Source organism: Aspergillus versicolor (assembly GCF_001890125.1).
Source record: "Aspergillus versicolor CBS 583.65 unplaced genomic scaffold ASPVEscaffold_8, whole genome shotgun sequence".
NCBI lineage: Eukaryota > Fungi > Ascomycota > Eurotiomycetes > Eurotiales > Aspergillaceae > Aspergillus > Aspergillus versicolor.
In genome coordinates this window covers 626420-653538 of record NW_024467531.1, presented here as the reverse complement: position 1 = coordinate 653538, position 27119 = coordinate 626420, and the positions used below count along the sequence as shown (strand labels likewise).

The window sequence follows — 27119 nt, the reverse complement described above, 5'->3', positions numbered from 1 at the left end:
CGTCTTGCGTTCTCCAGTGAAGACCGTCCAGCTCGCGTTTCCCCGCAAGAGCGACGAAGAGGGATGGCTATCTCGTTTTGGTACCGAGGACGAGGGTCCACTCTCCAAGCCGGCGGCCCCAGCGCAGCTCCTGATTACCAACGCTCAAAATGTTTCATGTCTTTGTGACAAGGCGCCATTACTCCGCATGTATAATACGATGGGGGTGGATCTTGAATTCCGTCTACCTCAACCTCAAGACGTGGTTTGTCTCTCCCGGGGAGGGGAGATCGTAAAGTGGCGGGGAGGAAAAAAGAGCCGAGTTTATACGCCATTCCCAAGGGAAAGCCGGAGTCTCCGCATTTCTTGCCTGGTCGAGAGTTGAGACTGGCGCTAGTTCGGTCAATTTTTTGGGGCCAGAGAATTTGCGTATATCATCGGGGAGGAGCTTTTGTCGGGGTTAAACTTTCCGCCGCACTGTCTCTCCTGATGCTCTCTCCACTCTGGTTATTTAACATAAGTCGGTCTGCTTTGAATACCCGTTAGTCAATTTGTGAAGTTTTGTCATTTCCGCAAGAATACCCAACATGATGAGACGTTTGTCGCGAGTTTTGGGCCGAAGTTCGTCTGAGAAGGAGGTTCAGCAGGAGGCTACGCAAACCAATGGCGCCCCCGAACCCAATGGTGTAGCCAACGGTGTGGCAGCTAAGACGGGGGAGCCTGAGCCCTGGATTGTTGAGGAACGCTCAATCGATGCATCTCGGCCCATGCGAGTTGTGGTTATTGGTTCTGGAATCTCAGGCATAATTTCTTCGATTCGTCTTCGGCAAAGGATTGGCAAGTTGGATCTCCAAGTATACGAGAAGAATGCGGATATTGGAGGTACCTGGCTTGAGAACAGATATCCGGGCTGTGCTTGTGGTGAGTACATATATATTCTTTTCTGTAAGAGCTGTTCACCGTTTCGTGGTCACTAATAGTATACTGTAGACATTCCTGCCCACACATATCAGGCCACATTTGAGCCGAACAAGGAGTGGTCAACTTTCTACGCTGCGGCGCCAGAAATCCACAAGTACTGGAAACGTGTGTCGGGGAAATATGGCTGCGAAAGATACATCAAGTTTAAGCACCAGGTTGTTGGTGCAACATGGGATGGCGTGCGAAGCAAGTGGACATTGAAGGTGACATGGTCTCCATGCTCGGTCATATGTATGATTCTAACGCCTAGGTGTTCAGGTGAAAAACATCGACAACGATGAAATCTTTGAGGACCAATGTGATGTCTTAGTGTCCGCTAGCGGTGCGCTGAACGAATGGAAATGGCCCACCATTCCCGGCCTCCATGACTTCAAAGGGAAGTTGATACACAGTGCCAACTGGGACGAGAGCTATGACTACAGTGTGAGTTGCAGCGATCACCATATTATCCATACACTAATCATTTGGACAGGGTAAAAGGGCTGCTGTCATCGGGAACGGATCCAGTGGAATCCAGATCGTCCCTGGGATGCTGCCAAAGGTGACACACCTGGACCACTACATCAGAGGTCGCACTTGGCTCTCCCCCACATTTGCGCGTGAGCAAGTCGACAAGCGCAGCTCAGAGCTTGAAAATTGTGAGACCACCGACTGCGTCTGGACGATAACTGCTGACAAACACTAGTTTCTTTCACTCCTGAGGAAATTGAGACTTTCAAGAAAGATCATTCAGCATACCAGAAGTTTCGAAAAGGTAAATAAGCATGTAGCCCCCAATTCCAACGGTTGCTAACTGCTTGCAGAAATTGAGACAGAACTGCAATCTGTTCACGGCTGTACCCTTGTCGGAACGCCAGAGCAAGTGGGCGCTACAGCTTTCTTCACGGAGAATATGAAGCGTCGGCTACGAAACAAGCCAGAACTCGTCGAGGAGCTGTTGCCATCGTTTGCGCCAGCCTGCCGCCGACTGACTCCTGGGCCTGGATATCTTGAGGCTCTCACAGATGATAAGGTCGACGTCATATCGTCTCCCATTGTCAAGATTGTTGAGGATGGTGTTGTTACAGAGGACGGAAAGCATCATCCAACGGATGTTCTCGTCTGCGCCACCGGCTTCAATACCACTTTCACACCACGGTTCCCCATTATTGGCAAAGATGGACTGTCTCTGGCAAAGCGATGGGAGGAAACGCCAGAGAACTATCTATCCCTCGCAGTGGATGGGTTCCCCAATTACTTTATCTGTCTGGGCCCCAACGCAGCGCTGGGTGAGGGAAACCTGCTTCTCCTGATCGAGAATGAGATCGATTACATCACACGTTGTATTGAGAAGATGCAACGAGACAACATCCGAGCTATGGATGTGCAAAAGAAAGCTGTGACGCAGTTCAGACGGCACTGCGACCAGTACTTCTCACGGACAGTGTTTGGTATGGAATGTCGTAGCTGGTACAAGGGGGGAGAATTAAACGGGAGAGTTATGGCATTGTGGCCCGGTAAGTCAATCAATGTCCAAACGCAACCCGATGACGGCAACTGACAAGCGGGAAAGGCTCCTCTCTTCACGCGATGAAGGCTCTTAGCTCTCCTCGGTGGGAAGACTACACTTACGAGTACGTCAACGACAATCCCAACGGTTGGATTGGCGACGGCTGGGCAGAGGACGAGAAGAACAAGATCATCAAGGTTGATTATCTGGATGATGATAAAATTGACTTTCCCACAACTGTAATTGACAGGGAGAACCTTGAGAAAGGCATGAATGGGGCGGCGCACTGAGCACACTGTTTTCTGCCGTTCTAATTATAAGCGATTGTATGGATTAAACACTCCGATACCTACCTTCTAGAATTCCAATCTCGCAGAATAAAGATGAGGCCCAGCCCGGAAACGGTAAAGACATCCAGGAGAGCTGAAGAACTCACCCGGTAGGAATCGAGAGAGCCGGAGTTGTGTTGCTCTTGCTCGAATCAGCCATCGGTGTGCCTCAATTACATAATAGAGCACCCTCCAGTCATAAGTCTAGTAATTTACCTGACCGGCGGGTACCGGGAGCTCGTTCTCCGCACGGAAAACTCCAAGCAAGCACTGAGCGACTCCACCTCCACGCCCCCAAATTTACCAGACGTTACGAACTCCGATGAATAATACCGAATATTCACACAGCGTCTTTGTCCCATGACCGGCTTCTTTTTCCATCTCCGTCAAGTTGGACGAAGTACTGAACTCTTTTGGCTCGCCACTAAGTTGGTAGCCCGGTACTCACAGAAGGGCAGGTCCCATGGGACTGCTGGACACCACAACCGTGACAGGCTGAGAGCTTCCTCTTCCCCTCCCCGCCCTCACTGACTCGATCGGACTGGGATCTCACTTCATCTATTTCCCCTCGCGAGTCCCCCTACATTACCCCAGACTTTCCTCCCCCTCGAGCTCCTCCCCGATGCATCCCAGATCCTCGCCATGAAGCCAACCAAGCATTTTTGCTGCACCATTTGCCAGCGGGGTTTCACACGTATTGATCATCTGAAGCGACACCATCTGCGTCGTATGTGGCTGCCCTAGACCTCATTTTGGGTTCTCTCGCTCCATATTCTTGCGCACACTAACCCAGGTTGTTCCCCGCAGACTCCGGCTTGAAGCCGTATTCTTGTGTCTTTTGCAGCGAATCTTTTGCTCGCTGGTGTGTATATACTAGGCCTGTACGTTCCTGAAATGCTCAATGGTCGCTGATGACAGATGTAGTGATAATCTGCGTGACCACTACGCAGACTGTGCCAAACGTGGCGACCGGGAAATTCCTGAGACCGGCCAGCGAGGTAGGAGACGACATGCATGCCAATCAGTATGTTCGCCTCTCTTAGCTCAATTCATTAGTTAACCTTCATTGCAGTGTACTTCGATGAAGCTTCGCTGTGATGGACAAACTCCATGCGGATCCTGCGCCAAGAGACATCTCGAGTGCATTCAGGATCGCAAGGCGACAACTACCAGCCCGGGGGCTGTATCAGGTATATGTACTCTGCAGTGTCACGGGAACCATGTCTAACAGTAGTAGAAACGTCTTCTATGAAGCACGAAGACTATGATCGACCTTCAGATAGAGGGTCTATCAAGTTCCTTCTCAATGGTGGCACCGACGGCTTCACAGAGGAATTCCTCCTCCCGCCGCGGAGTGATCGGACGCGAGGCCTTGAGTACCACCACCAGAAAGAAGAAGCTGAGAGCGTGGAGAGCTCAATGCTAGCGTTGGAATCAAAGGGAGGCCCAACAGAATTTGTAGCGACCCCATTCTCTGAGTTTGATACAACCGGCCTCTCTTTTTTCCAAGATACCTTTCTTGACTTCTTCAACGGACCTTTCGGAGACGCACACAAATCAACAGTCGATCCATACAGTGGAGGAATGATGGACTACTCGCCATCTATTCCCATGAGCCATGACCCAAATTTGACGTTTTCTGGGCAGCAACAGTTCCAACCCGAGAAACCATATTCTACTGCCTTGATCCAAGCTATTCTGTCACGATCCTGGTCCTTACCGCTCGACGCAAAGGTACACGAGGAGATATCAACAAATCTCACTTTTCTTCTGACAACGGCGCGCATCCGAAAATTTGTGGCTCTTTATTTCAAGTACTGGCACGCAAACTGCACGATAATCCACGTACCGTCTTTTGATCCTGATACCGTTGCGTTGCCTCTCCTCGCATCTGTTGTGTTTATGGGCGCTATGTACACGACGGATGAACGAGAGCGATACGCAGCCAAAAGACTGCTTGATCTTGCAGAGCTCTACGTTTTCTCCAGCGACATTTTCTCGTGTGAATACGAAGTAGCTGCGATTATGTGCGGGAGTCGAACTGTTGACTCCGAAATCCATGACTGGTCTCAATTTCAGAATTTCCAGGCTGGTTTTCTTATGGTGGTCGTACAATATTGGGCTGGGGGGTCAGTATCGAGCAGTCGCGCTATGGAGAATCGGTTTAGTGAAGTCGTCAAGGTATGATGGTCCGAACCCGCACTTGGAGTGGTCGAGAATAACCAAATTTATAGGTTGCGCGTCGAATAGGCCTAGTGAGGTACAAACACACCCCAGAAGATGGGGCGGACGAAGCAAAGTGGATTCAGAATGAGTGTCGCATCCGGTAAGCCTGTCTGCACCCTTTCGGCGAAATGTTGCTAAGCGTCCCCAGCAACATGAATATTGTTTCACTTCTCGACTGTGCCTTTTCATTCTATCAGAATTACCCTTGTCGCCTTTCTCACACAGAATTGGGTTGGGAGTTTCCTTGTTTCGACTCGGTGTTTGCCTCCGAGCATCCATTTGCAGAACCAAATTTTCAAGTTTCCCGGGGAATCGCCATTCGTGACGCATTCCATGCACTGTTTGAGGATACCAGCGGACAAGGCTCTCCTGTTCCCTTGCCTTCTTCAAATCCCATTTCAAGTCTAACAGTATTTGACATGTTTGTTTTAATCCATGGTAGCTTCTCCCTCTCTCCACTTTCTGTTAGCCATACTGATTGAATTTAGTACTTTACGCCTTTATCAACACGCACATGACTTGTCTGGCACCCCTTATTCGAACAAAACCGTCTGTTTCTGCGTCGAGTTTAGGGAAGAAGCGACAATCCGTTGTTCAGAACGACCAAACTTTGACACCCATCCGCACAGCACTAACACGGTGGCGGGATCATTGGTTAACGCTCCGCGACACCGTGTCTAGTCATGAATGGGCCTCCATGGGCTTCTTCAAAAACGGGTATAACTTCTGGCTTGTCTCTCACCTTTTGACCACCAAGAAAGAAAGCGTGGATGTCGTCATGAAGATGGAAGTACGGTGCGAGGATAAGCTTGAGAAGCTCAAGGTTCTCCTGAAAGATGAGAATGATTAATGTGACTACGACTTCATATATTCAAGGTCTTTTGGTATTCTTTGGCTATTTCAACTTTATTTGGGGGCGCTGGGTGTATTATAGAGGCAAAAGAGGACTGGTTCATGCCTCTTGTATGTGTGGATATCATATAGACTACGATCAAGCGTTTAGCACAGGCAACATTGGTATCTTGATCATTTCATTTATTCATTAACCTTTAAGCATACCCAAGCGACCAGAAATTCTCAATATTCTTCCTCGAATCCTCATCCACATATGCTGGGGGCTCGGTAAATGTCACATGTTCTCCGTGCAATTCCGCAATCTTCCCTGTCAGCGAAGAATCACTCACAAACTGCTCAGCAGCTCTCTGTGCAGTCGACATTGGCGTGAGGATCATGGTCTTGAACAAGTCTGAGCTTGGAGCAATATTCGTTTCTGCGTTCTCATTAACTTCCATGCTTCCATCCACTAATGGACAAGACACTCACCAATAACAGCCGGAGCAAACCCGTTGATTTGAATCTGCTCCCTCTCCAACGGCCTCGCTAACGACCTCACCAGTCCGATAACGGCGTGCTTCGACGCGGAGTAGAGCGGGGCCATGGGGAAGGGGTATACACCTGCATTCGACGCAGTGCAGATAACACTGCCCTTTGAGCCATTGACAGCCTCATTCTTCGAGATATAGTGGAGGGCTAGTTTAACACCTTCACACGAAAGACCTAGTTAGCTACTGCGCCCTTCTCTCATCCCAAATTGTTTTCCTACTGGCAGGAGGAATCATGACGCGAACATACTATACAAAACACCCACAAAGTTAACATCAACCGTCGCCAACTCCGGCTTCGTCAACTTCCCATCTTTCTCCGGGAGGAGAGATCCCTTCTCCGTGATCCCCGCATTGGCGAAGACAACATCCACGCGGCCTTGCTGAGAAATCACGTTTTCGAAGGCCGCAGCTTGGCTCTCCCAGCTGGAAACGTCGACTCTCTCGAAGCTGAAGCCGCAGGAGGGGAACTCGGAGCGTAACTGCTCAACAGTGGTCGCGCCGGTCGTCGCATTGATGTCGAAGATAGTGATATGAGTGTTTGGCTGCGGGGCGAACTGGCGGGTTATTCCCAGTCCTATACCTGATGCGCCACCTTTACAGGTTCGTTGGAATGTCAGTTGGGTCGGGGTTGAGTGATCTGAGGAGTTATGGTGTCCGTACCGGTTATGATGATGCTTCGCTTAGGGGACATTGTGATTATCTGATGCTGATGCTGATGGTAGCACTTGTTTGGGTGACTGCACGCCGGTTGTTTGAGCTCAGTTTCGTTATGTACAGACACAGAGGATGAAATTGTGCGGAAGTTTCCCGTTCGCCCCTCTCTGTAATGCACGATGTGGGATGGGGGAATCCCGAATTTGGAGTAGAGGGATGGTTGAAGGATGACGGATTATGGAGTCGAGTGGACGCGTTGACGGCGGTTGATTGAGCAGATTTTTAACAAGGATTCTGGATGGGTCACTCGCTTCTTTTGGCAGAGTTCAATTTCCCGTCACTCCCTACGTTTTATTGGTTCTGTGGGGGTTGTATCTCGAGGAGTCCGGGGAGATGAGGGCTTCTTCTGGGTCTGGTGGATTCGAGTGCCCACGTTTTTGGGTCCGGTGAGTCCTACGAGTCAGTTGTGGCAAATAGCAATTGACGATGCCAGCAGGAGGACTCATCAAGAGACGCGAGCGTATTGGAGCATCTGGAAATGGATTATGAAGCAATTCAGACTTTTGGTCTTCCTAGGTCTCCCACATCCCCCGGAAATCCTCCAACCCCATGGGGATCGGGAGTTCCGGCTGAGTTCCCCCCAGCCCTCAACCCCCTTTGTCTCATCTCCTCTTTCTAGAAGAAGTGCTTCGTGTCATGGGACAGAGCCCCTAGCAAGTGAAGAAGCTAAGCTACCAGAAAGTTTTGGGAGGGCGTGACGTTCCCACTTCAACCTGTCCCGTCGATCGTATTTTTATCCTCTACCCACCCCGACTGTCAACCTCCATCTTTACATCAGGACTGGAGAAACCACCGTTCCCTGTTCCCTTGGCCCTACATTTCACCACGAAAATGCCTTTGGGGATTCTAGAAGACACCAAACTCGAGAACGTTCCGGGTACTGCACCCCTGAACGAGCTTGGCCAGGACAATGCCTACTCAGGCATCGACCCTGCTCTCATGAAACATGACGAGACGGGCAAAATCGTGCTTGTTCCTCAACCATCAGATTCACCCAATGATCCCTACAATTGGCCGCGATTGAAGAAAGAGCTCTTTACTGTCGCGTTCGGCTGGGGCTGTGGTTGTACAGGAGGTATGGGGATCAGAACCCGATTATGCGTGAAATTCTCAATCTAACTCTCTACCAGCTGTTGGTCCACTTCTAGGAGCAGCCTTCGTACCTCTTGCTGAACAGTTTGGGGTTCCTCTAAACACTTTTGTCTCCGGTGTGCAGGGGAGTACAATCGCCGCCGTTGCTGTGGGAAGTTTGGTGTTCAACTGTCTCGCAGTCAAGTATGGCAAACGTCCAGTTTATCTGATCACGACCATCGGAATGATGGTAGCATGTTTCTGGGCTGCCGCGGCCAAAAACTTTGCCTCATTAGTAGCAGCGCGTGTCCTCAGTGGTCTATGTATGGGTCCGTTCGAAGCCTTGGTTCCAGCGTCTATTGGTGATGTCTGGTTTGTCCATGAGCGCGGTTTTCGCACAGCAATTTTCAATCTTGGAGTGCTAGGCGGTATTAATCTTGCCACTCCCATCGGTAAGCACTTCTTTATATTCAGCGGCTCAGACTCCTCATACTGACCTTCCACAGCCGGAGCCGTCATACAGTATGGGGATTATAAAATCTGCCTGAACGGGATGGGCGGTGCATTTGCGTTAACACTCATCATGGTGTTTTTCTGGATGCCAGAGACCGCATATGTACGCACAGATGCATTGAGCATTGATACCGGTTTTGACCTCGTACGTCTGCTATTCATTCGCGCCTTGGCTTCTTACCACTATCTAACCATGCGACTATAGAGCTCCCTAGAAAACAAAGCCAACGTTAAACACCTTGAAGCCTCAGGAGACCCGGCGCCAGCATCAGATAATGAACCACGCATCTCATACATGCGAGAACTTCTCCCGTATAGCGGCTATGTCAACCACGTTTCCTTCTGGAACACACTCATCCGTCCTGCCTACCTCATTGCTTCTCCCGCTGTTGTATGGGCTGTCATCCTCTTCACAACCTGCATCTCGTGGCTAGTCCTCATCTCGCTCACCATCTCTCAAATTTTCTCCGCCCCGCCCTACAGCTTTTCCGTCGGTGCCGTCGGCGCCACTAACGTCTCGTCCTTCGTTGCGTCCCTTATCGGAACCCTCGTTGCAGGACCCTTAGTCGACGGTGTAGCAAGTTGGCTCTCCAAGATCAACAAAGGAATCTTCGGTAAACACCCTTCATACTCACTTTATTTTGAAATATCCACTAACCAAATGCAACAATAAACAGAACCCGAATTTCGCCTCCCTATTATGATTACCTACCTTTTCTTCACCGCAACCGGCTTCTTCGCTTGGGGCCAGTCTCTCTACGCTGTCGAGCCCTGGCCGATCCCTGTGATAGTATGCCTGGGCCTCATCAATCTTGGAGTGCAACTCGGCACCACGGGAGTTGTAACCTACGTCGTCGACTGCCACCGCGAGAAAGCAAGCGAGGCTTTTGCAACAATGAACTTTGTCAAAAACATCTTTTCCTTCGGTCTGACCTTCTATGTTAATGGGTGGATCGATACCCAGGGTGTCAAGAATTGTTTCTTTACAATTGGCGGTATTACAATTGGGGTTACTCTATTAACAGTGCCAATGTATATCTGGGGAAAGAGGAGTCGGAGTTGGGTGCATCGACATCGGATTGCGGAGAGGTTATAGCCGGGTTGTTCGACGCTTCCATTTTGCCCTCCTCTGGTGCCTACTTCAACGTTACTAGGTAAACCAAGATTATTCGGGTATGCGGGCCACTAAGCAGGTCTGATAATGGGATTGGTATGCCAGGTTGATATTTTGTTGTATCTCTTTTTATTCCCTCTGATTAAATTAATATGATTCAACATATAGAAGTACTTCATTGTCTTTTTTACTAGCTATACATAGCATTAAATATCGTGTCTGTCCATTTGGCTCGCGAACCCCATCACCCAGAGGTACAGTTCACCTGCAGGAGACTCTCGTCGACCTAGACGGACTCGTTAGCTATATATGACCCTATATCGGACAGGGTATACATGACTTACATTCGTGCAAACAAAGTCATTCGTACCGCTTGGGCTGACGACATCAATGTCCTCAACATAGATATCCGAGCACACCTACACAATTCCTCTCGTCAATAAAATAGATTCTTTTTCCCTCTTCAAAGAAGACTTTCAAGATAAATAAGTTACAACATACCTCTGGACTTGAACAAACGATCGTTCCAACATTCGGATCCTGCGCATCGGAAGTCGTGCCGTACATATTGGAAATATGAATGTCGGAGATGGTCAAGTTGCTCTGTTCGCCTGTTAGCAATCTACTACGCCTTCCATATCGATGTCGCTAAGTGAAACTAGGGGTGATAGAACAGGGGGAAATGTCCATACCGGGTATTCATTACACAACGTCATGTTCTTCTGCCCATAGCACTGCGTTACTTCAATTGCCCAGTCCACATTCTCGATGTACATCTCCTCGTATGTAACATTTGACACGGAGCCGAGACCACCACCACCTTGGAGGTCCTCGGACATGGCGGATGCGACGCCAGGCCAAACCTTGATGCGGGCCATATCCTGGTGTTTGTTAGCTTTTTGGTTGTTGGATTAAGGGAAATGGTCGGGAAAGGCATACAGATGCGTTATACATAGAGATATTGTAGACGAGAATGTTTTTCACAATATCAACCTCGCCCACATACTGGCCGAGAGAGCCAACAGAGATACCGTGGGATCCGTTACAGTGGAGGTTTTGGACGAGGATGTCAGTGCTGTTCGGCTTGAAGGAAACGCAATCTATACCGTACACATGTCAGCTCCACTCCACACAGAGGTTGAAGTTATAATTGCTTGCATACCGTCACCGTTATTAATAACCGAATTCTGGATAACAATATTCTTTGACCGGTACGTATCCCAGCCATCAGTATTCTTGGCCTCATTCTCACTACTACTATATCCGGAGATATCGATCCCGTCAAAGAGCACATCCGACGAGTTCGCAACAAGCTGGTACCACTGTGGCGAGTAGCGCAGTTTCAGTGGTCCAATTGTGCCCCCGTGAAGCCCTATAACACCGAACAGAATTGGGCGTAGAATCAGCGCATCTTCTGCGAATAAATCGTACCAAATCTGTCCGTTGCCGTCGAGGGTTCCCCCTCCATAGACGTTTACGTCTTCGCCGCCGAGCTGGAAGAAGGTAGTGGCATTTTGAAAGCCGTGCTTAAAAGAGTTGGCTTGCCAGTAGTCTGTGTCGTCGGTGAAAACGACGCGGCCGAGAATTTCTATACCCCGGGTGATTAATACAGGTACGTCTCGATGGGAACAGTGGGGCAATTATAAGGCAGATAGCGTACCCAAATCAATGTGCTTTAGGAATGTCAAGTCCAATGCAGTACCGATGGTATACTCCTTGTCCTCGGCGAAGACAACCTTTCCGCCGTGGTTGCACTGGTGCAATGCGGAGAGGATAAACTTAGAGTCGTCGGAGCCATCACCATGGCTGCGCACATGGCAGACCTTCTCGCGAGGATAGCTATGTGGGAGAGGCCTGAATGGCGGCTTAGGAGCAACGGCGTCGGTTCGAGAGTGAAAGAAGCCCTCGACTGTAGCCCCCAGGGAGAGGATGCTCACCGTGGAGGTGAGGACTCCTGATAGCTTCATTCTCACGACGAAATCAAGAACAGGATTATGTTCAGTAAGTCAATCTGAGCAACGAGCTCCTTTGAGCAGGGGAGATCGGCGCATACTTTATACTAAATTATTTGCTTCTGCCTCCAGCTTCTCCTCCGGCAGCCCTGCGGAGAAAACCATTGCCAACCCCTAAGCATCTCCATTTTATCCGGGAGAATAGCCAATAATTGGAAATTTTGTGGAGAGCCGAGCTCGAGGCTGGAGCTTGGATTGGGTTGTTGAGAAAAGGTCGTCGAGTGTCGCAGCTCAATTGCTGTCCGACATTGGTGTTTGTGCTCTGATAGGAGGGATAATTCCGCTTCAGTTGCGCCTTCGAATCTCCCGAATGGCGGAGAATTCCCCAAGTAATGCGAGGTCCTTTGATCGTCGCTGCTGAATCTCCGGTTCGTACGGCCAGTGATTTGCGTATTACTCGTAGATTAACGGGGTTCTAAGCGTGATATAAGGGCAAGCCCGGTGGACGACTGCCGGTCGAACTAGAATCAATGCTCCGTGATCTTAATGATTATAATGACTTTAAAATCTTAATAAGCTCCAATATACTAGAGTTTTGAGATACCATCGTTCAGATATACAAATGTTTGTGTGAATTGGTGGTTGACATGTCCGCTAGACGGTCCTGGTATCCTCTACCATAATCTATATTTAATCGTGCTTCTTCACGGCCTCCTTGGCACTAGAAACCACAGCCTTCGCATCCCCAGCAAGTTCGTGCTCCATGTCCTTCACGGCCTCTTTTGACGAGCCATCAAGGCTGCGGTGGTAGTTGTAGATACGGGAAACCTGGATAACACCAACGCATCCGAGGAAGAAGTTGACGGCGGCGAGGCTGAACTAGTTAGTCACGGCAAAATTAAGCTCCTGGGAAGGCGACTGTACAGGTAGTTCTTAGGCTTGATGATCATGCACCAGCGGGTCCAGATGGCACCGGTGGCCATAAGCGCACCGTTCTGGGTCAAGGAGAGCTTCTCAGCGGGACGCTGGAAATCGGAGATACCGGCGACGACGAGTGCCCACTGTTACACGGCATATATTAGTATCATCACTGTACTCGTTGCAAAATTGTAGTCCCGATCATCAGACCAAGGTTTCTCTAGTCGTCATGGGCGAGTAATTGGTCACGGTGGTTATCGTACCTTCATAACAGGGGCCCTTTGTATCGAGTATCGTCAGCATACAGTGAAACTTGGACAAGATAAAATTCATAAATACAAAGTACATACCAGAAGTGAACCGTCTTCACGCCAACAGGGCTGTTCCATAGACGCTGGAACGTGCTCTGTTGCTGAGCGGAAGCAGCATCGGAAGTCTGGAAGCGGCGTCCCTGGGCACCAGGCCGGCGAAAGGCCTCGCGGAAGGCCGCACGGGAGTTCTGGAAAAAGCGGAAACCAACACGAGACGTCGACATCCTGAATTAAGGGGTGGAGGGGAGAATGGGCGACAACAACGAAGAAAGCTTCTTTATCAGTATCAGTCAGAGCCGACGTCGGCCCAGAGGTTGTTGCGGGCTGCGGCCATCGTTCCGGCTGAGGTAAGCGGTGTGAGGTGACAATCCGCTTGACCAGATTGGTTCGCGCTTCACGCCTGCAAAACGACCTCACCAGCCAGCCCATCCCCAACTATTCTCAATTGACTGGCATTGACTGCCTGGGTCGTCGAAGTGTGCTATTGCGATCATTCCTGCGCTGCCTATATACCGAACAGTCGTCACCATGTCCTCCAAGTACGTTTTCACACAGGGTCTTAAGGAGCTGCGGTTCCTTTTTTGCCAGACCTCTGAGCAGAGCGCTGCGACAAGGTGAGTTTATCCCAGTCTGGAATGTTAATCAAAGGGTGAACTGGGACTGACTGGGTCGCTTCTGAAGACTTTTCTTGAACCGCGCCTATCCTACCATGAAGAAGCACAACCCGCACACTCCAATCCTCATCCGTGAGGCCGCCGGCACACTGCCCCGGGTCTACGCTCGATATGGTACGTTCAAATAGAATCTCGGTGGGGACGCGAGGAAACTAACACTTTTTGATTGTTTTTTAGGGTTTGGAAAGGAGCAAGTGGAAGCGCTGAGCGGTACGAATACCCCTCCAATTCAATGTGAAGACCTGGCAAAGAGCATTGCTAATTGAAATTTAGGCCTATCGGATCAACAGATTGAAGAGAAGATTACGCAACTGGTGAAGGCAACCTCATAGAATTTTGACGTGTTCATTTTTGTCATGTATCGCATTCGACTGTCAACACTGTATCTATATCCGAAATGAATTCGTCATCCGTCAAATGACTTTGCTCAAATGGAATATTCTTTATTGATATCTACCAGCTTATCGCTATAGAGAGCTACTAGAGTTGTCCAGTCCGCCGAATCTATACTGCGCCCAACTCATACTTCCCTCAGGCAGGGTCCATAGTCTCTTTCCCTGGTCTTCTCCGGCGGCCCCAGCACCAATGTGGATCGGGAGAAGGTGTTCAAAGGACGGGTGGGCTTGTCGAGCATCCCCTCGCTTCAGTAAATCAGCCATTGCTTGTGCTCTTTCCGCAGGGTCCTTGGTAACTGCATCTTTCAGTGCCTCATCGAAACTAGCTGCATAAGGCATAGGCCGAGGATCCCCAAAAGTGAACCGCAAATCCCGGAGATTGTGGACAGCCATGCCAGATACAATGATCAGAATATTTTCCTCGCGGAGTTTCGATACTGCTTCTCCTAAGCGATAGTGCTGCATGGGGTCTTCGGAATTAAACAGAGAAACTTGCACAATGGGGACATTCAACGGATTGGATTCAGGCTCGAATGCTGCACCCATGTTAATCGGAAAGAATCAATCGTGGGTTGGGTCGTTAGCACATACCACATTTAAAGCTCACCCATACTCCGTGGTCCAGCCCTCTCTTGACTCCTTCGGCCTTGATTCCTGCCTGCTTGAGTGCGTCCAGCACCTTGGTGGAAACCTCTCTGCTACCCACGTTGGGAAACTTCTCTTTATAGTAGTGGCTTGGGAAGCCATAAAAACTGCAAGCGCAAATATCAGCCGACCCGCATCAGCGAGAAGAGTATGCAACACGTACTCGTAAATTAAATCCGTAATCTCGGCTGTGTTCACTTGGACGGTGTCACGGCCTGCTTGCCAGTGTGCCGAGAACACCACAACAGCGCGAGGCTTGACCTTGCCGGTAATTTCGCGACCTATCCTGCCCAATTCCTTGTATGCCGGGTGTTCAGAATCGTACATGATGTTGGGCTACAGAGCGTCAGCTTTAACCAAACAATGGCCGGGCACTTCTCGCTTGCGGGGGAATCGAAAGGTAGCAAGAACGTACGCCACCATGGCTCAAAAAATAAACTGGCGTCTTCATCTTGAGTCCGTTTACTGCCGGGGTCTTCTGGATATCTTGAACGGGCTCAATGTTTAAAGCAGTGCTCAGTGGCCGCCGAGATCCGATTGCAGCCCAGGATGTTTGGGCGAAGCGTCGAAATCCAAACACGTTGGCGGATGTGGTAGATTCGTAGGCAAAAGCTACTAGAATGGCCACAAGCAGCGTAACAAAAGAGGTCACGGTTATGGACGGTCTCTCTGAGTTTCGCTGTTCGTTGGGTGTGGAAGACATATATATTGGTGTCTTGCGGCCCTTCGGCTATAGTCAACGGAACCAGCGATTGGCAGGAAGTTAAAATCGGTAGATCCGCGACAGAATTAGCAGACTACCCAGCCAGCTTTATAATTTGAAGAGGAAAATAACGAGTCTGATTGTCAGCAATAGTCATCATACGTTGGAACCACACCACTTGGTCTAGGAACTGCTTCTACATTTGTCAAGGAGCGGAACTCGCCGGGCCACCGCGGAATTGAGCCTTGATTAGTCATGCCATCAACACCAACAACCTTATATGACCGAACTGAAGTGTACATCTTGGAAGAGAATAAATGCTACGGGTAAAACTGGGAGCCGGAGTCATGGGAGGACTATACTTATAAACAGAAAGAGCTTTTGAACCAACTTTGCATGTCTTCATTATATGGCATGGAAATTAGTATGCACTCGTCACGTAGCTGACCCAAGGCACTGAGCGGTCAAGGATGGGTAGGTAGTCTATGCTCAAAGCAAGGCGCCGTCTAACAAATGGAATTTATTGTCACATAGCAGGTCATCCAACCCCTCATTAGACGCAGAAATCTTCATATGTACCGGAATGTAATCGCAATCGCTAGGTAGTATAACCAATAAGAGAATGGGTCGTGATGTTTGGGGCAAGAAGAAAGTAATGTTGAGGAAGAAAGAAGTATGAGGGTAGATAGGTAGGTAGATGAGGTATCACAAGGTGGGGAGATAATAATAGATAAAAAAAAGGGGGAAGGGGAGTCAATACCCCGAAAGAAGCCCAAAAAAGACGATGGGACAGAGAGAAACGGTTTTGTACATAAGCGTCAGGTCACACATCAAATCACATTACATTATAACGCAGTCCCCATCATTAGGTTTCTGCTGGTTGACGGCCGACCGGGAGAGCCTGGTCTTTTGCATCCGGGCGCCGCCCTGTTTAAGTTCCTCGAGACGTTCGCGGGCTTTGGGAAATCCTTGGGCTATAGTAGTATTGAGTCAGTGTTCATTGCAAAAAATGGGGCGGTGTAAGAAAGGGTTACAAACCAGCAGCTCGCCAATACCACCTCTTCGCATCCTCCATATTGGCGGTGGCCCCGATTCCAGTTTCCGTGAAGTAACCCATCGCATATTCAGCCTTGGCTAAACCGGACGAGGCGGCTTTGCGGGCCCAAAGGTATGCCTCTGTATCGCTCTGCTGGAGGATACCCTCAGAACCGGTAAGGTACCAACCGCTAAGCGCAAGTTCAGCCTGGTGTTCGCCTTGTGCAGCGGCGGCACTATAGAGCATGATGCTTTGTCTTGGATCTACAGGACAGCCCATGAGGCCGTACTCGTAAGCCATTCCGAGACGGAACTGGGAAAACTTGTAGCCGAGTTCGGAGGCCTGGTGGAAGAGCTGAGATGCGTAGGCCTCATCCCGGATAATGGCGTCGTTGTCACCGGCGGAGGAGTAGAGCAGAGCGAGCTCATGGAGGGCGTGTGGGTTTTCCATGTCTGCGCGCTCAGCGGCACGCTTGAGCCAGGAGATACCCTCGCGCGGGTTGCGGGCTTGGCCGAGGAGACCTTTTAGAAGGATCATACCCATTTTGTACATTGCTGGAGGATCGCCTAGGGAAGCAGCGCGCTTGTACCACTGTACGGCTTTGAAGGGATCGCGTTTTGTGCCGCCGCCGTCCTCTTGGCCAATTTCGCAACAGACAGCGACACGGTAAGCGGCTTGCGGGTGGCCTTGTTTTGCTGCCGAGTGGTATAACGAAAATGCTTCTTTGGGGTCGTTTTGGAGACCTAAAACACCTTGACCATAGCAATCGGCCAAGTAGAATTGAGCGTCTGAGTAGCCGCTTGAAATCAATTTCTTAATGATTTTATGGGCGTCAATGTTGTATTTCTCCCGGGCTTTGGCCTTCGACTTTGGATCTAGTCTGCTGGCGTCGACGAGTACTATTGAAGCTTCGACTAGCCGCTGTGCGAGGAGAAGTTGAAGTTTTTGGTCAGAGGGGTTGCCCCGAGCTTGCATCTGCAATCGCTCAATTTCAGCTTGGGTAACCGGTTGCTGTGGTTCTGGACCATCTAGAGGGCCCTGTTGGGCTGGCGCTGGTGGTTGATTGTTGGTTGCGTTGTTGTACTGTCGCACGGGAGCTGGCTTATCACCTGAATCGTGGCCCGGGCGGTAGGGCATAGGGTGGTGCGGAAGGGCATCCGGGTTTTGCTGCGAATTCATAGGATCCTCATATGGCTCGTACCCATTTTTCATCGCGTTGTAAGGGTGGCCGGCCGACTGGGATTCCGAGGGCAAATCAAATTGGAAACCAGCATTGGCGAATTGATTCGCCCCTGTAGGAGTACCAGAGTCCGGTGGGGTATGCATATGAAGCTCCTGGGCCGCTGGATTGAATGCCTTGTATTGCCCTTGTGCAGGACCACCAGGAGATTCAGGTTTTGGCTTGGGTTGTTCTAGACCTGGTAAAGCTTCATCAACTGCACCTTTGCTGAAATCCGGCATTGCATCAAAATTGGGCATGTCGGGGTCATCGGGTGCTGTGCTATAGTAGCTATCTAGTAAACCACCATAGGTACTTTCTCTCGGATCTCGAGAACTAGGCTGTCCTAGATATCCCGGGCCGCCTGGAACAGGCATAGTCGCACTGCGATTGATATGCGGCATAGGTGGTGGGCCCCTGGGGTCAGTATATGGCCCATTACGGTCAGAGGGTCGTGAGCGTCCTGCACTGGCTGCCCTTGGAGGATAGGCGGAGGGATTCGGTCCCGGTCGAGGAGGTCGCATATCTGGAGGCCGTCTATTCCCATTAGATGTGTGAGGTCGGGGCGGCGCTGGGCCGTTCAGACTCATTGCCGCCATATCGCCTTCAATGCCCCGAGGAGGTCCACGCCTACCCCCGGGGGGTACAGCGGGAAAAGGACTGTCAAAACCCGACATGGGGGGTCCATTCCGTGGTGCTAGGGATAGGTCAGTGGGTGGCTGGATAATTTGCTTCGGTAATACTCACGTCTCACCCGATCTTGCGGCGGGGGCGGACGTCTGTCTCGTCGACCATCATAGCCTCTCGGAGGAGGTCGCGCATTCGGCGGATAGCCTCCACGCGGCGGTCGCGGTGCACCGCGAGGGCGAGCTTGCGATCTTGGAGTTGCTGGGTCGGGGGGATAGCCATAACCGGGGTCATTATAGCCTCCATCGGGCGGGTATTGATCGTAACCATAGTCCTGATAGCCTGGGTCATAGGACGGGTCTCTCGGAGGGCCGTAGTTCCTGACTGGGGGAGCTCTCTGTTGCGGGTAGGCCATGGTGTAGGTGAGACGGCGTGTGACGAAGCGAAAGGAGCGAGCGGAATGGTTTCTGAACCGCAGAAACAAACGCAGGTCGCCTAAAGAAAACAAAATTGCCGGCAGTTATTCGACGGCGAGTCCGATCGCGCGTTTCACTATTAATTCACGAGCAGATGGTTAAAGAACGTGACGGTTTGAGGGTGAGATGTGGAGGACGGGCGGCTACTCCCCACTGGAATATAGCCCGAAGTGGACAGCGGCCAAGGGATATAATGGGGGAAATACAGTACTCACAGGCGAAGTTCAGCATGCGTATAGGAACATGCACGCGATAGCGCCGAAGTGTTGTGAAGAGCGGAAGACAAGGTCAGCGGACAAGCTTGGTGGGAAGGTTAAGCACTGCAGCAGCCGAAGATACGCTGGGAGTCTGGAGGGGAAAGCCAAGCCAGATGACCCAGATAATTAAATCGAGGGGTAGGAATGCCGGGGGAGAAGAATGAAGGAGAGACAAAGACAGGATATTGTTCGGGGTTAGCGACAGGAGGGATGGAACCCAGGAAAGAGTGTTGAGTTTGAGATGGGGAGTCGTGGGAGTGGAAGAGGAGTTTTCTGCAGGAGATGATTCTGTGAGACAAATCGGGCATAAATCAACAGGAACCACCTGTACTATTAATTAAGTGAGGACAAGATTGACAGAACAATAATTTATACTCTTTCTTCGCTCGTCGATACTCTTTGTCAGTGACGCAGTTTCTGATTCTTCTTTTCTGTTTCTCCCCACTTTTCGCTTTCTTTTAAAGGTTCAACTTTTCGTGCTCAAGTCCCTGACCCACGCGAAACCGTCCTGAACTCCTGATTCATTGTCAAAATCATTATTATCACAAAGAGGACATCCAGTTCTCCATCCTGTCAGCCCAAGCCAGGGACAGCGTCTCTTGGCGGGCCCAAATTGGGATCCTCTCAGGCCGTTTTTCCACTCACAGCTTTCCTCCGAAACCCGACCAGACCCAGTCGCTCTGGGGCACTCAGACATGACAAACGAGACACGACCCGTATGACGTCTCAAGTTGGCGCTGACCTGGCTGTGCAGAGTCCCTGCGCACTCCTTCGTCGTGAGATGTGACACGAGGAGCACGAGGGCTGACACTGATGATAGGCGACTCTTCTGGTACCTACATTAGTGATTCGACCCACGGGAACCTCCGATTCGAGAGCAATTTCCACATGAAACGCAGGGGAAACGACAGTAGGGCGATCGCTTATTGGTCTGTAGAAGGATCCCCGTTGTGGACTGGCCCTATGGCACTAAATCCACCACCCGTCAATCAATGCCTTTCTTAAAAGCAAACATGCACACTGTTACTCAGAATCAAACTCGACTGGACACCGAAGCGCTTTTCCGTGACCGCCATACTCTACAAGTAATACAAAATATGTAGGGCGCATTTCATTCTCGACTGAGCTCAAAAAGCAAGGGCGGGAGGGCAAGGTAAGCCTGAACTCGAAGGAAAAATGCTCTCTGCGGCATGCGCCCTGACCGCTTAGGCCCTGCTTGTGCTTCGCGATCCAATTGTTACAAAGTCTGTACACATTTGAGACGATCGAGTTAGACTTGAGTTCCAACTTCTGGCTGAAAATCGTGTCTCAGACTCTTTCCATCAAGCGTTTGACTGGGGTATTACCGTCCGGAGTCTGTAGAGGCTAGGAAGAGAACTACATACACACAGACGGCAGGTAACTCCGGCCGTGCCGTGACTCGGCAGTGTCGGCACATACACCATACATACCAAGGACTGAATAACATAGCGATTCTGATGGCCAAGCCATCGTCATAAAACTATTAAAAGTAGTAATGCAAGACAATGGATTAAAGCGAACCCTGGTCCGCATCCTGGGGCTCTCGCGACTTTCAAAGCAAACGACTATCATTGGCTATGGTAATCCACACAGCCACTCATTGCACCGCCGGGCTCTGTACTAAGCCACTGCACTGGGCGTGATGCCACAGTTGAGCCACACTATCGTGAGCCACAGTTGAGATCGACAAACCGTTGGTTCATTCGTTTCTCTGCTTCCAAGTAGGCAGAGCCCACATTCAACCTCATCCTCGGTCGTTGGAATTGAAGCGAAGGCCAGAAATACTGCATCCCTTCTATGACATCACTGTCTCACTTCACTTCGCCCACAAGAACCCGGAAACGCCTGCATAATGTCACGAGCGGGAACATGGCTCAAAATGATGGGAGTGTAAGGATCGCATGCCCTCACTGGTACAGATAGTGCTAACATTGAAACTTTATCGACTTAGTGGCGTCGTTATTTGCGTCGGTGGCCCCGTACTCGTCGAGAAACTCCGCCCAACAGATGAAGAGCTCTTCAAGCGCTACAACCCGGACTTGCAAAAGCGCAGTCTGGAGGAAGGCGACCGACGTTCGCGCGAATTCGAGGAATACGTCGGCCGGTTAAAGGAGTGGTCAAAATCTGATAAATCGAGTACGTCCTTATTCTTCGAATAATTTCTCTGTGCATGGCTAATGTCGGTTTTACAATCAAGTTTGGTTCGCGGCGCAGGAGATGGAGGAGAAGCAGCGGGCTCAGAAAGAAACACAACTGAATAAGGCCAAGGAGGAAGCTAGGATACAGAAGGAAGAGATGAGAAAAGAGCTGCTGGGCGAAAAATAGGGGCTCTTCCTTTGAGGGTGCTATGGGTTCTGGTCAGTCCTTGTTACCCAAGATTGACACCGGGATGCTACGAAGAGAAGGAGGGAAAAGCCTGTGGTTTGTATTGCATAAAATGAGTAGTTGGGATACACGGAGTTCACACGGCGCTGGCTTGGGTTACGTGGTAAGTGGGCAATTGTATTGTATGTATTAATAGTCTCAGATATTGTAAATATTCCCAGCTCATTTCGGACAATTTCCATTTATCTTGGAATGATTCATGTCCAGCGAAATCCAAGTTATATAGAATGCCGTTCGACCATTATTATCAACTATCGATCGACTACCTAATGTTTGAAGCCCACCGCTTTCTTTTGGTAGCTTCACATCCAACCTTCCATTTTCCGGCCTTCACTGTCCTTTTCGGCAGATTTACTACGCGCCCGGGTTGAACACTGTGTACAACTTCATCGTGCAGACATTTTCGTTATCATGACCATCATCGTAATGCTAATAAATAGTACAGTCTAGGGTACGTTTCCATCTCATCATTAATCAGAAGATTGATCAGCGACAACCAGCGCCATCTTGTTAAAAAGTTCAGCAACCTCGTCGTGTCCTTCAATTCGAGCCAAATCCTGGGCAGTCCGTCCATTGCCGTCTCTGCCATCTGTGGCAGCCCCGTGGCCCATCAGGAAATGCACATCCTCTTTCAACCCGGCTTCCGCAGCTAGATGGAGCACTGTTTTGCCATACATATCTTTTGCAAGGACATCCGCATCTCGATTGACAAGTAGTCGCAGGATATGGTGCTTAGCGCCAACTGCCTTGTGCAGCGCCGTTTGCCGGTAGTCGTCTCGCATTTCAAGTTCGGCTCCATTTTGGAGGAGGAACTCGACCATTTTTCGGTGGCCATGGCTAGCGGCCTCATGAAGAGGTGTATCCCCGGTGTAGTTGGTGACGTTGATATCGACATCCTTATCCAAGAGTAGTTCGACCATTTTACGGCGACCACTCGCAGCTGCGAAATGAAGAGGCGAATCACCTAGATGATCTTGTGCCTCTGGATCCGCACCATGGTCTAGCAATACCTCCGCTATATCTTCGCGCTCATTGATTATTGCTCGGTGCAATGGGGTTGCACCTTCTTCCGTCATCGAATCGATTTCAGCGCCACCCTCAATCAACGCTTTCATTAACTCCAGATCGTTTTGCTTGGTAGCTATGTCGAGCGGCGTTTGTCCCAACTTGTCAGCGAAATTGACATCTGCTCCTTTCTGTAATAATAGGCCAATGACGTCCCTGCCGTGCTTGGTTCGATCATTCATGAGTGATAATAACAGTGAAATTTCATCCTCGCCGTTCGTTGCATTGACATCAGCGCCCTTTTTCAACAGGTATTTGACCACATCCAAGTGACCTTTTCGGCCAGCTTGGAATAATGGACCCCCAAACCTGCTTCCACCTCCATCATCGACCTGCGGTTGTCGTTCGATATCGGCTCCGCTTCGTAACAGCAGCCGCACAACGGGTAAGTGTCCATGTCGAGCCGCCCACCATAGTGGAGTGCATCCAGCATCATCAGCAAAATCAACGTTAACTTTGCCGGTGGAAAGCAAAAGCCATACTACTTCCATAAATCCCTTGTCGGCGGCCCACAGAAGCGGTGTCCGTCCTTTTTTGTCCTTCGCCTCCGGCTTTGCTTTTGCCTTTAGTAGCAACTGAACGATCTCTTGGTCTCCTTTTTCTGCGGCAAGAGACAGCGGTACCCTTCCGTTGACATCTGCGAGGTCTGGGTTAGCCCTTGCTTTTAGCAGCATATGGACTATGTCGTGATCTCCTCTTTCAACTGCGAAATACAAGGGTAGCTTCCCATCCTCGTCTCCCAGGTCTGGATTAGCTTTAGCCTTTATCAAGAACCTGACTATCTCCAAGTGCCCGGATTCCACGGCGTAAGACAATGGTATCCTTCCGGTCACATCAGCAGCATCTGGGTCGGCTTTGGCTCTCAATAAAAGCCTGGTCATCTCCGGGTTTTCCTTCTCTGCAGCTCGAGAAAGTGGCATTCTGCCATTCTTATCCACGACACCCGGGTCAGCACCCGCTCGCAACAGCTGCCTTACTATCTCGGGTTCCTCTCGTTCGACAGCGCAAGACAATGGCGTTTGTTCATTGGGATCTGGGATGTCAGGATCAACGTTACTATGCGCTAGAATAATCTGAACCATTACATGATGGGACATTTGTACAGCGCGGAACAATGGTGTCTGTCCGCTAAAGTCTTTGGTGTTTGGGTCAAGATCAGGGCGTTGTATAAGCATCTTCACTATCTCCTCATGTTCTTCTTCCACGGCCCGTGATAAGGGCGTCTCTTCATCAGGATCCAGAACGTTGGGGTCGACGTCACCGCGCCTGAGAAGCATTTGCACCATTCCTAAAGATCTCTTTGCGATTCCTCGACACAGTGGCGGGTAGCCGTCACTATCCGGCGTGTTCGGGTCGACATCACTGCGGCCCAGAAGCAGGCCCACGATTCCTTGATGACCTTGATTCACGGCACAGCATAGAGGAGTAAGTCCGTTTGAATTGGGAGTATTGCATTGAACATCCCTATTTCCCAGCAAAAGCCCGGCAATTTCCTGGTTTCCCTTTGACACCGCACAAAACAGGGGAGTTTGTCCACTAGGGTCTGGAGTATTCGGGTCACTGCCAGCGCCCAGGAGCATCTGGGCTATTGCAGTATGACCATTCTCGACAGCCCAGGACAAAGGCGTTTGCCCATTGGAATCTGGAAGATTAATGTCCACGCCAGGACAGTCCAGCAGACGACGCACAACCCCTGTATGTCCCTTTTTGGCAGCCGAGCATAGGGGGGATAAACCGTTCTTGGATTCTTGCGAATTGAGCTCAACGGAGCCTGTTTCAAGCAGGAGTTGAAGTACGTTCTCGTGCCCCTCGTCCGCAGCCCACGCGACAGGCGTTCGGTTGTCTGGGTCTGTGCAGTTCAAATTCACGCCGGGCGTGGTCAATAACAACTTCACGATCGTGTCATAACCCTGACTAGCAGCTAGGAAAAGCGCCACCTCCAGTTTGTTTGGGGCAGGTGGTACGCCTTCAGATGCCATTGCCTGTCGTATGAACTCGTGATTGTGTGTTCAAAAAGGAGATGACGTTTAAAAGTGATCGTAATCGACCTCCATGGGCGCAGACCGACACTCAAGGCCCAGAACAGACAAAGCCAATTCAATCCTCAACTTGCTAGAGATAGAATTGGCTAGCGTGTGTCTGTCTTGTAAACTTTGTTCGATGATTCTTCTGATCTCGATTTCACGCAAACTTGCAGGATCAGCAGCCGCGCTTGTGCCGAATCTTGAGATGACGATGAAGACGGAGGACCGCACTAGAGCTCGCCACGTGTGTCACTGTCACTGGCTATTGAGGGTCTCAACAGAGGACTCAGTTGTGCTAAAAAGCAGCACAATGTAGTTAATTGAAATTTATGGCCGATTTTGACGACGAAATCATACTCTCGGGCAAGAGTTATGGCCCTGTGGGATGCTCTAGCTTTGCCAGTTTGGGCATGGCTGTCAATGCCCGAACCTATTTATATGTGCCTAACCGACAAATACGTCAGGACATGTTCCGAGATGATTCGAATGGCTCTTTCGCAAATGAATTTCGCAGATCGGACCGAAACACTCGCTCCCTTACTTGGCTCCTCAGTGTTGGCGCCAGTTACTGGGTGTCGGAGCAGGCTATTAAGGCCGACGGTGCACAACTTGAACTAAGCCGTTCTGGACTGCATACACCTCGATCGCTTTTCGATATTAAATTTGTGCATAAGCTTCAGAATGTCCGTACAACAAAAGTCATCATACGAGGTTTATTGGACGGAACTTTTGCTTTGAACCCCGCGTCATCCAAGCCCGAAGTTTCCCCGCCTCTCCAACAGGAACACGGACGATGACTACAGTGTAGGAGCCATGACTCAGATATACAAAAACTTCAAATAGGCCATCCACGAATCTGTTTTCCCTCCTCCATTTACTCCCAACCTTCTAGTTGTAACTATGTCGTCAACAGTGACCATAGAGCTCGCCCCTCGTGAAGAACTGCGCACTGTGCCAGGCGAACCTGAGCAATACGGGCCTGGTCCAGATGCGCCCGTCGCCCGAGTCAAGCAAAAATGGAACGAGCCTTCCATTAACAAATGGCGTGTAGCTGCAGCCTTTGCCAGCTTTGCAGTTGTGGGTGCCAGCGATGGTGTGTATGGTGTGAGTATCATTAAACACATATGACGGATGAATTCTTTCGTCGACGTGGTCCACTGATATTGGTGTAGGCTTTAGTTCCCTACGTACGAATGCCCAGCGCCTCGCTCTAGGAGCAAGAGACCTTTTTGCGGACTGCTGGGTTCCATACTAATGGTGGTCTCGTTCTAGATACGTGAGGAATTCGGCTTGTCTACCACTGTGGTCTCCCTGATCTTCGTGACTCCATTCGTGGGCTATACAGTGGCGTCCATGATAGTGAACAAGATACATATGACTTTTGGCCAAAGGGGTATTGCAATCCTCGCGCCAATATGCCACCTCATTCCATTCATTCTCATGGCCACCGTTCCCCGCTTCCCGGTTTTGTTGGTCGCTTATGCCTTCGTTGGACTTGGTAATGGACTTATCGACGCCGGCTGGAACGCATGGGTCGGCGATATGGTGAACGCTAGCTTATTGATGGGGCTTTTGCATGCATGCTATGGGCTAGGGTATGTGTGACACCAATATTCTTGGAGATAACAAATTGCTGATACATTTAACGCGATCAGAGCAACGGTGAGTCCAGCTATTGCAACTGCAATGATCGATCATGGCCTCAAGTGGTCGACGTTCTATTTCACCTTAGTTGGCGGGTCCGCCATGGAACTTACCACGAGCGGACTGCTGTTCTGGCCGGAAAATGGTGATAGATTCCGGGCAAACAACCCCAGAACAAGTTCGTCAGGGCACTCCCGAACGACCGAGGCCATGAAGAACCGAGTCACTTGGGTTTTAGCTCTCTTTCTCTTTGCTTACATGGGTGTCGAGGGTAAGGTATGGCCTTGATATTAAACCTGCAGCATACTAAAGTATCATAGTATCAATCGGCGGCTGGATTGTCGAATTCATGATGCAAGTCCGCGATGGAGGCGCGGTAGCATCTGGTCTTGTTCCTACGGGGTTTTGGGCCGGCATCACAGTTGGTCGAGTCGTGCTCGGGTTTGTGAACGAGTTCTTCGGCGAGAGACTTGCAGTGATCATTTACCTAGCGCTTTCCATAGCGCTTGAGCTGATATTCTGGCTTGTCCCGAACTTTGTTGTTTCCGCCGTGGCCGTCGCCTTGATAGGCTTCTGCACTGGGCCCCTATTCCCGGCTGCGGTCACAATCGCTGCCAAACTCCTTCCAAAGCATCTGCACACCCCCAGCATTGGCCTGGTCTCTGCCTTCGGGGGGAGTGGCGCCGCTATGTAAGATTCTTCTCTTGCAACGGTTGGCAGACGCACTAATTCCCATCTTTCGTTTTGTTAGTTTGCCCTTCATTGCCGGTGCTATTGCGCAGCCACATGGTGTAGGAAGCTTACAACCCTTTGCGTTGGCTCTTCTTGTTACACTTGGTATTCTCTGGCTACTCTTGCCGAGAAGACCTCAGCATACCCACGATAGCTGATTCAGCCTAAACATCTTCCAGTCATCCGGGTTTGTAAGTGTTGCTCAAACCGTACGGAATCTTACTCTCCTCGCAG

At 50.2% G+C, this 27119-nt stretch overlaps 11 protein-coding genes across 11 annotated transcripts; 6 read left to right on the top strand and 5 right to left on the bottom strand.

Moving 5' to 3' along the window:
• Positions 1 to 566: 566 nt before the first annotated feature.
• ASPVEDRAFT_31261 (flavin-containing monooxygenase) lies at positions 567 to 2739 on the top strand (the record flags this gene model as incomplete). The annotated part of the gene is given in 7 exon segments (XM_040810450.1): positions 567 to 900; positions 970 to 1191; positions 1211 to 1383; positions 1433 to 1598; positions 1646 to 1714; positions 1764 to 2456; positions 2513 to 2739. 7 exon segments carry the CDS (start codon positions 567 to 569, stop codon positions 2737 to 2739), a joined length of 1884 nt encoding a protein of 627 aa, XP_040670588.1.
• Positions 2740 to 3095: 356 nt separating this feature from the next.
• On the top strand, positions 3096 to 6073 carry ASPVEDRAFT_74298 (uncharacterized protein). Its single transcript, XM_040816248.1, has 8 exons — positions 3096 to 3505; positions 3586 to 3640; positions 3703 to 3802; positions 3851 to 3968; positions 4016 to 4959; positions 5013 to 5104; positions 5153 to 5442; positions 5493 to 6073. The coding sequence occupies exons 1-8, from the start codon at positions 3421 to 3423 to the stop codon at positions 5852 to 5854; spliced, it is 2046 nt and encodes a 681-aa protein (XP_040670587.1). The 5' UTR covers positions 3096 to 3420; the 3' UTR covers positions 5855 to 6073.
• Positions 6054 to 7080, bottom strand: ASPVEDRAFT_31259 (putative short chain dehydrogenase/reductase; the record flags this gene model as incomplete). The annotated part of the gene is made up of 4 exons (XM_040810448.1): positions 6054 to 6307; positions 6328 to 6546; positions 6637 to 7026; positions 7050 to 7080. 4 exons carry the CDS (start codon positions 7078 to 7080, stop codon positions 6054 to 6056), a joined length of 894 nt encoding a protein of 297 aa, XP_040670586.1.
• A 500-nt stretch (positions 7081 to 7580) lies between these two features.
• ASPVEDRAFT_817093 (uncharacterized protein) lies at positions 7581 to 10137 on the top strand. Its single transcript, XM_040817078.1, has 5 exons — positions 7581 to 8178; positions 8234 to 8626; positions 8681 to 8832; positions 8893 to 9301; positions 9365 to 10137. Exons 1-5 carry the CDS (start codon positions 7935 to 7937, stop codon positions 9781 to 9783), a joined length of 1617 nt encoding a protein of 538 aa, XP_040670585.1. The 5' UTR covers positions 7581 to 7934; the 3' UTR covers positions 9784 to 10137.
• Positions 9946 to 12019, bottom strand: ASPVEDRAFT_44355 (putative extracellular exo-polygalacturonase). Its single transcript, XM_040813033.1, has 7 exons — positions 11462 to 12019; positions 10964 to 11389; positions 10741 to 10901; positions 10494 to 10682; positions 10303 to 10404; positions 10146 to 10220; positions 9946 to 10087 (listed from the first exon to the last, which is right to left on the bottom strand). Exons 1-7 carry the CDS (start codon positions 11766 to 11768, stop codon positions 10046 to 10048), a joined length of 1302 nt encoding a protein of 433 aa, XP_040670584.1. The 5' UTR covers positions 11769 to 12019; the 3' UTR covers positions 9946 to 10045.
• A 245-nt stretch (positions 12020 to 12264) lies between these two features.
• ASPVEDRAFT_64135 (mitochondrial pyruvate carrier family protein) lies at positions 12265 to 13278 on the bottom strand. Its single transcript, XM_040815715.1, has 4 exons — positions 13022 to 13278; positions 12935 to 12950; positions 12678 to 12814; positions 12265 to 12627 (listed from the first exon to the last, which is right to left on the bottom strand). The coding sequence occupies exons 1-4, from the start codon at positions 13204 to 13206 to the stop codon at positions 12444 to 12446; spliced, it is 522 nt and encodes a 173-aa protein (XP_040670583.1). The 5' UTR covers positions 13207 to 13278; the 3' UTR covers positions 12265 to 12443.
• A 232-nt stretch (positions 13279 to 13510) lies between these two features.
• ASPVEDRAFT_54921 (L51/S25/CI-B8 domain-containing protein) lies at positions 13511 to 13988 on the top strand (the record flags this gene model as incomplete). Its single annotated transcript, XM_040814993.1, has 4 exons — positions 13511 to 13596; positions 13664 to 13770; positions 13834 to 13866; positions 13930 to 13988. The coding sequence occupies 4 exons, from the start codon at positions 13511 to 13513 to the stop codon at positions 13986 to 13988; spliced, it is 285 nt and encodes a 94-aa protein (XP_040670582.1).
• A 135-nt stretch (positions 13989 to 14123) lies between these two features.
• On the bottom strand, positions 14124 to 15147 carry ASPVEDRAFT_137287 (DODA-type extradiol aromatic ring-opening family dioxygenase; the record flags this gene model as incomplete). Its single annotated transcript, XM_040807373.1, has 4 exons — positions 14124 to 14587; positions 14643 to 14803; positions 14860 to 15032; positions 15112 to 15147. The coding sequence occupies 4 exons, from the start codon at positions 15145 to 15147 to the stop codon at positions 14124 to 14126; spliced, it is 834 nt and encodes a 277-aa protein (XP_040670581.1).
• A 1092-nt stretch (positions 15148 to 16239) lies between these two features.
• On the bottom strand, positions 16240 to 18696 carry ASPVEDRAFT_137115 (putative chitin synthase activator (Chs3); the record flags this gene model as incomplete). The annotated part of the gene is made up of 3 exons (XM_040807356.1): positions 16240 to 16373; positions 16438 to 18351; positions 18402 to 18696. The coding sequence occupies 3 exons, from the start codon at positions 18694 to 18696 to the stop codon at positions 16240 to 16242; spliced, it is 2343 nt and encodes a 780-aa protein (XP_040670580.1).
• Positions 18697 to 20887: 2191 nt separating this feature from the next.
• Positions 20888 to 21360, top strand: ASPVEDRAFT_137120 (uncharacterized protein; the record flags this gene model as incomplete). The annotated part of the gene is made up of 3 exons (XM_040807359.1): positions 20888 to 20925; positions 20987 to 21171; positions 21233 to 21360. 3 exons carry the CDS (start codon positions 20888 to 20890, stop codon positions 21358 to 21360), a joined length of 351 nt encoding a protein of 116 aa, XP_040670579.1.
• Positions 21361 to 25409: 4049 nt separating this feature from the next.
• Positions 25410 to 27043, top strand: ASPVEDRAFT_137506 (MFS transporter; the record flags this gene model as incomplete). The annotated part of the gene is made up of 5 exons (XM_040807398.1): positions 25410 to 25613; positions 25782 to 26104; positions 26165 to 26424; positions 26474 to 26843; positions 26905 to 27043. 5 exons carry the CDS (start codon positions 25410 to 25412, stop codon positions 27041 to 27043), a joined length of 1296 nt encoding a protein of 431 aa, XP_040670578.1.
• Between the last annotated feature and the right edge of the window lie 76 nt (positions 27044 to 27119).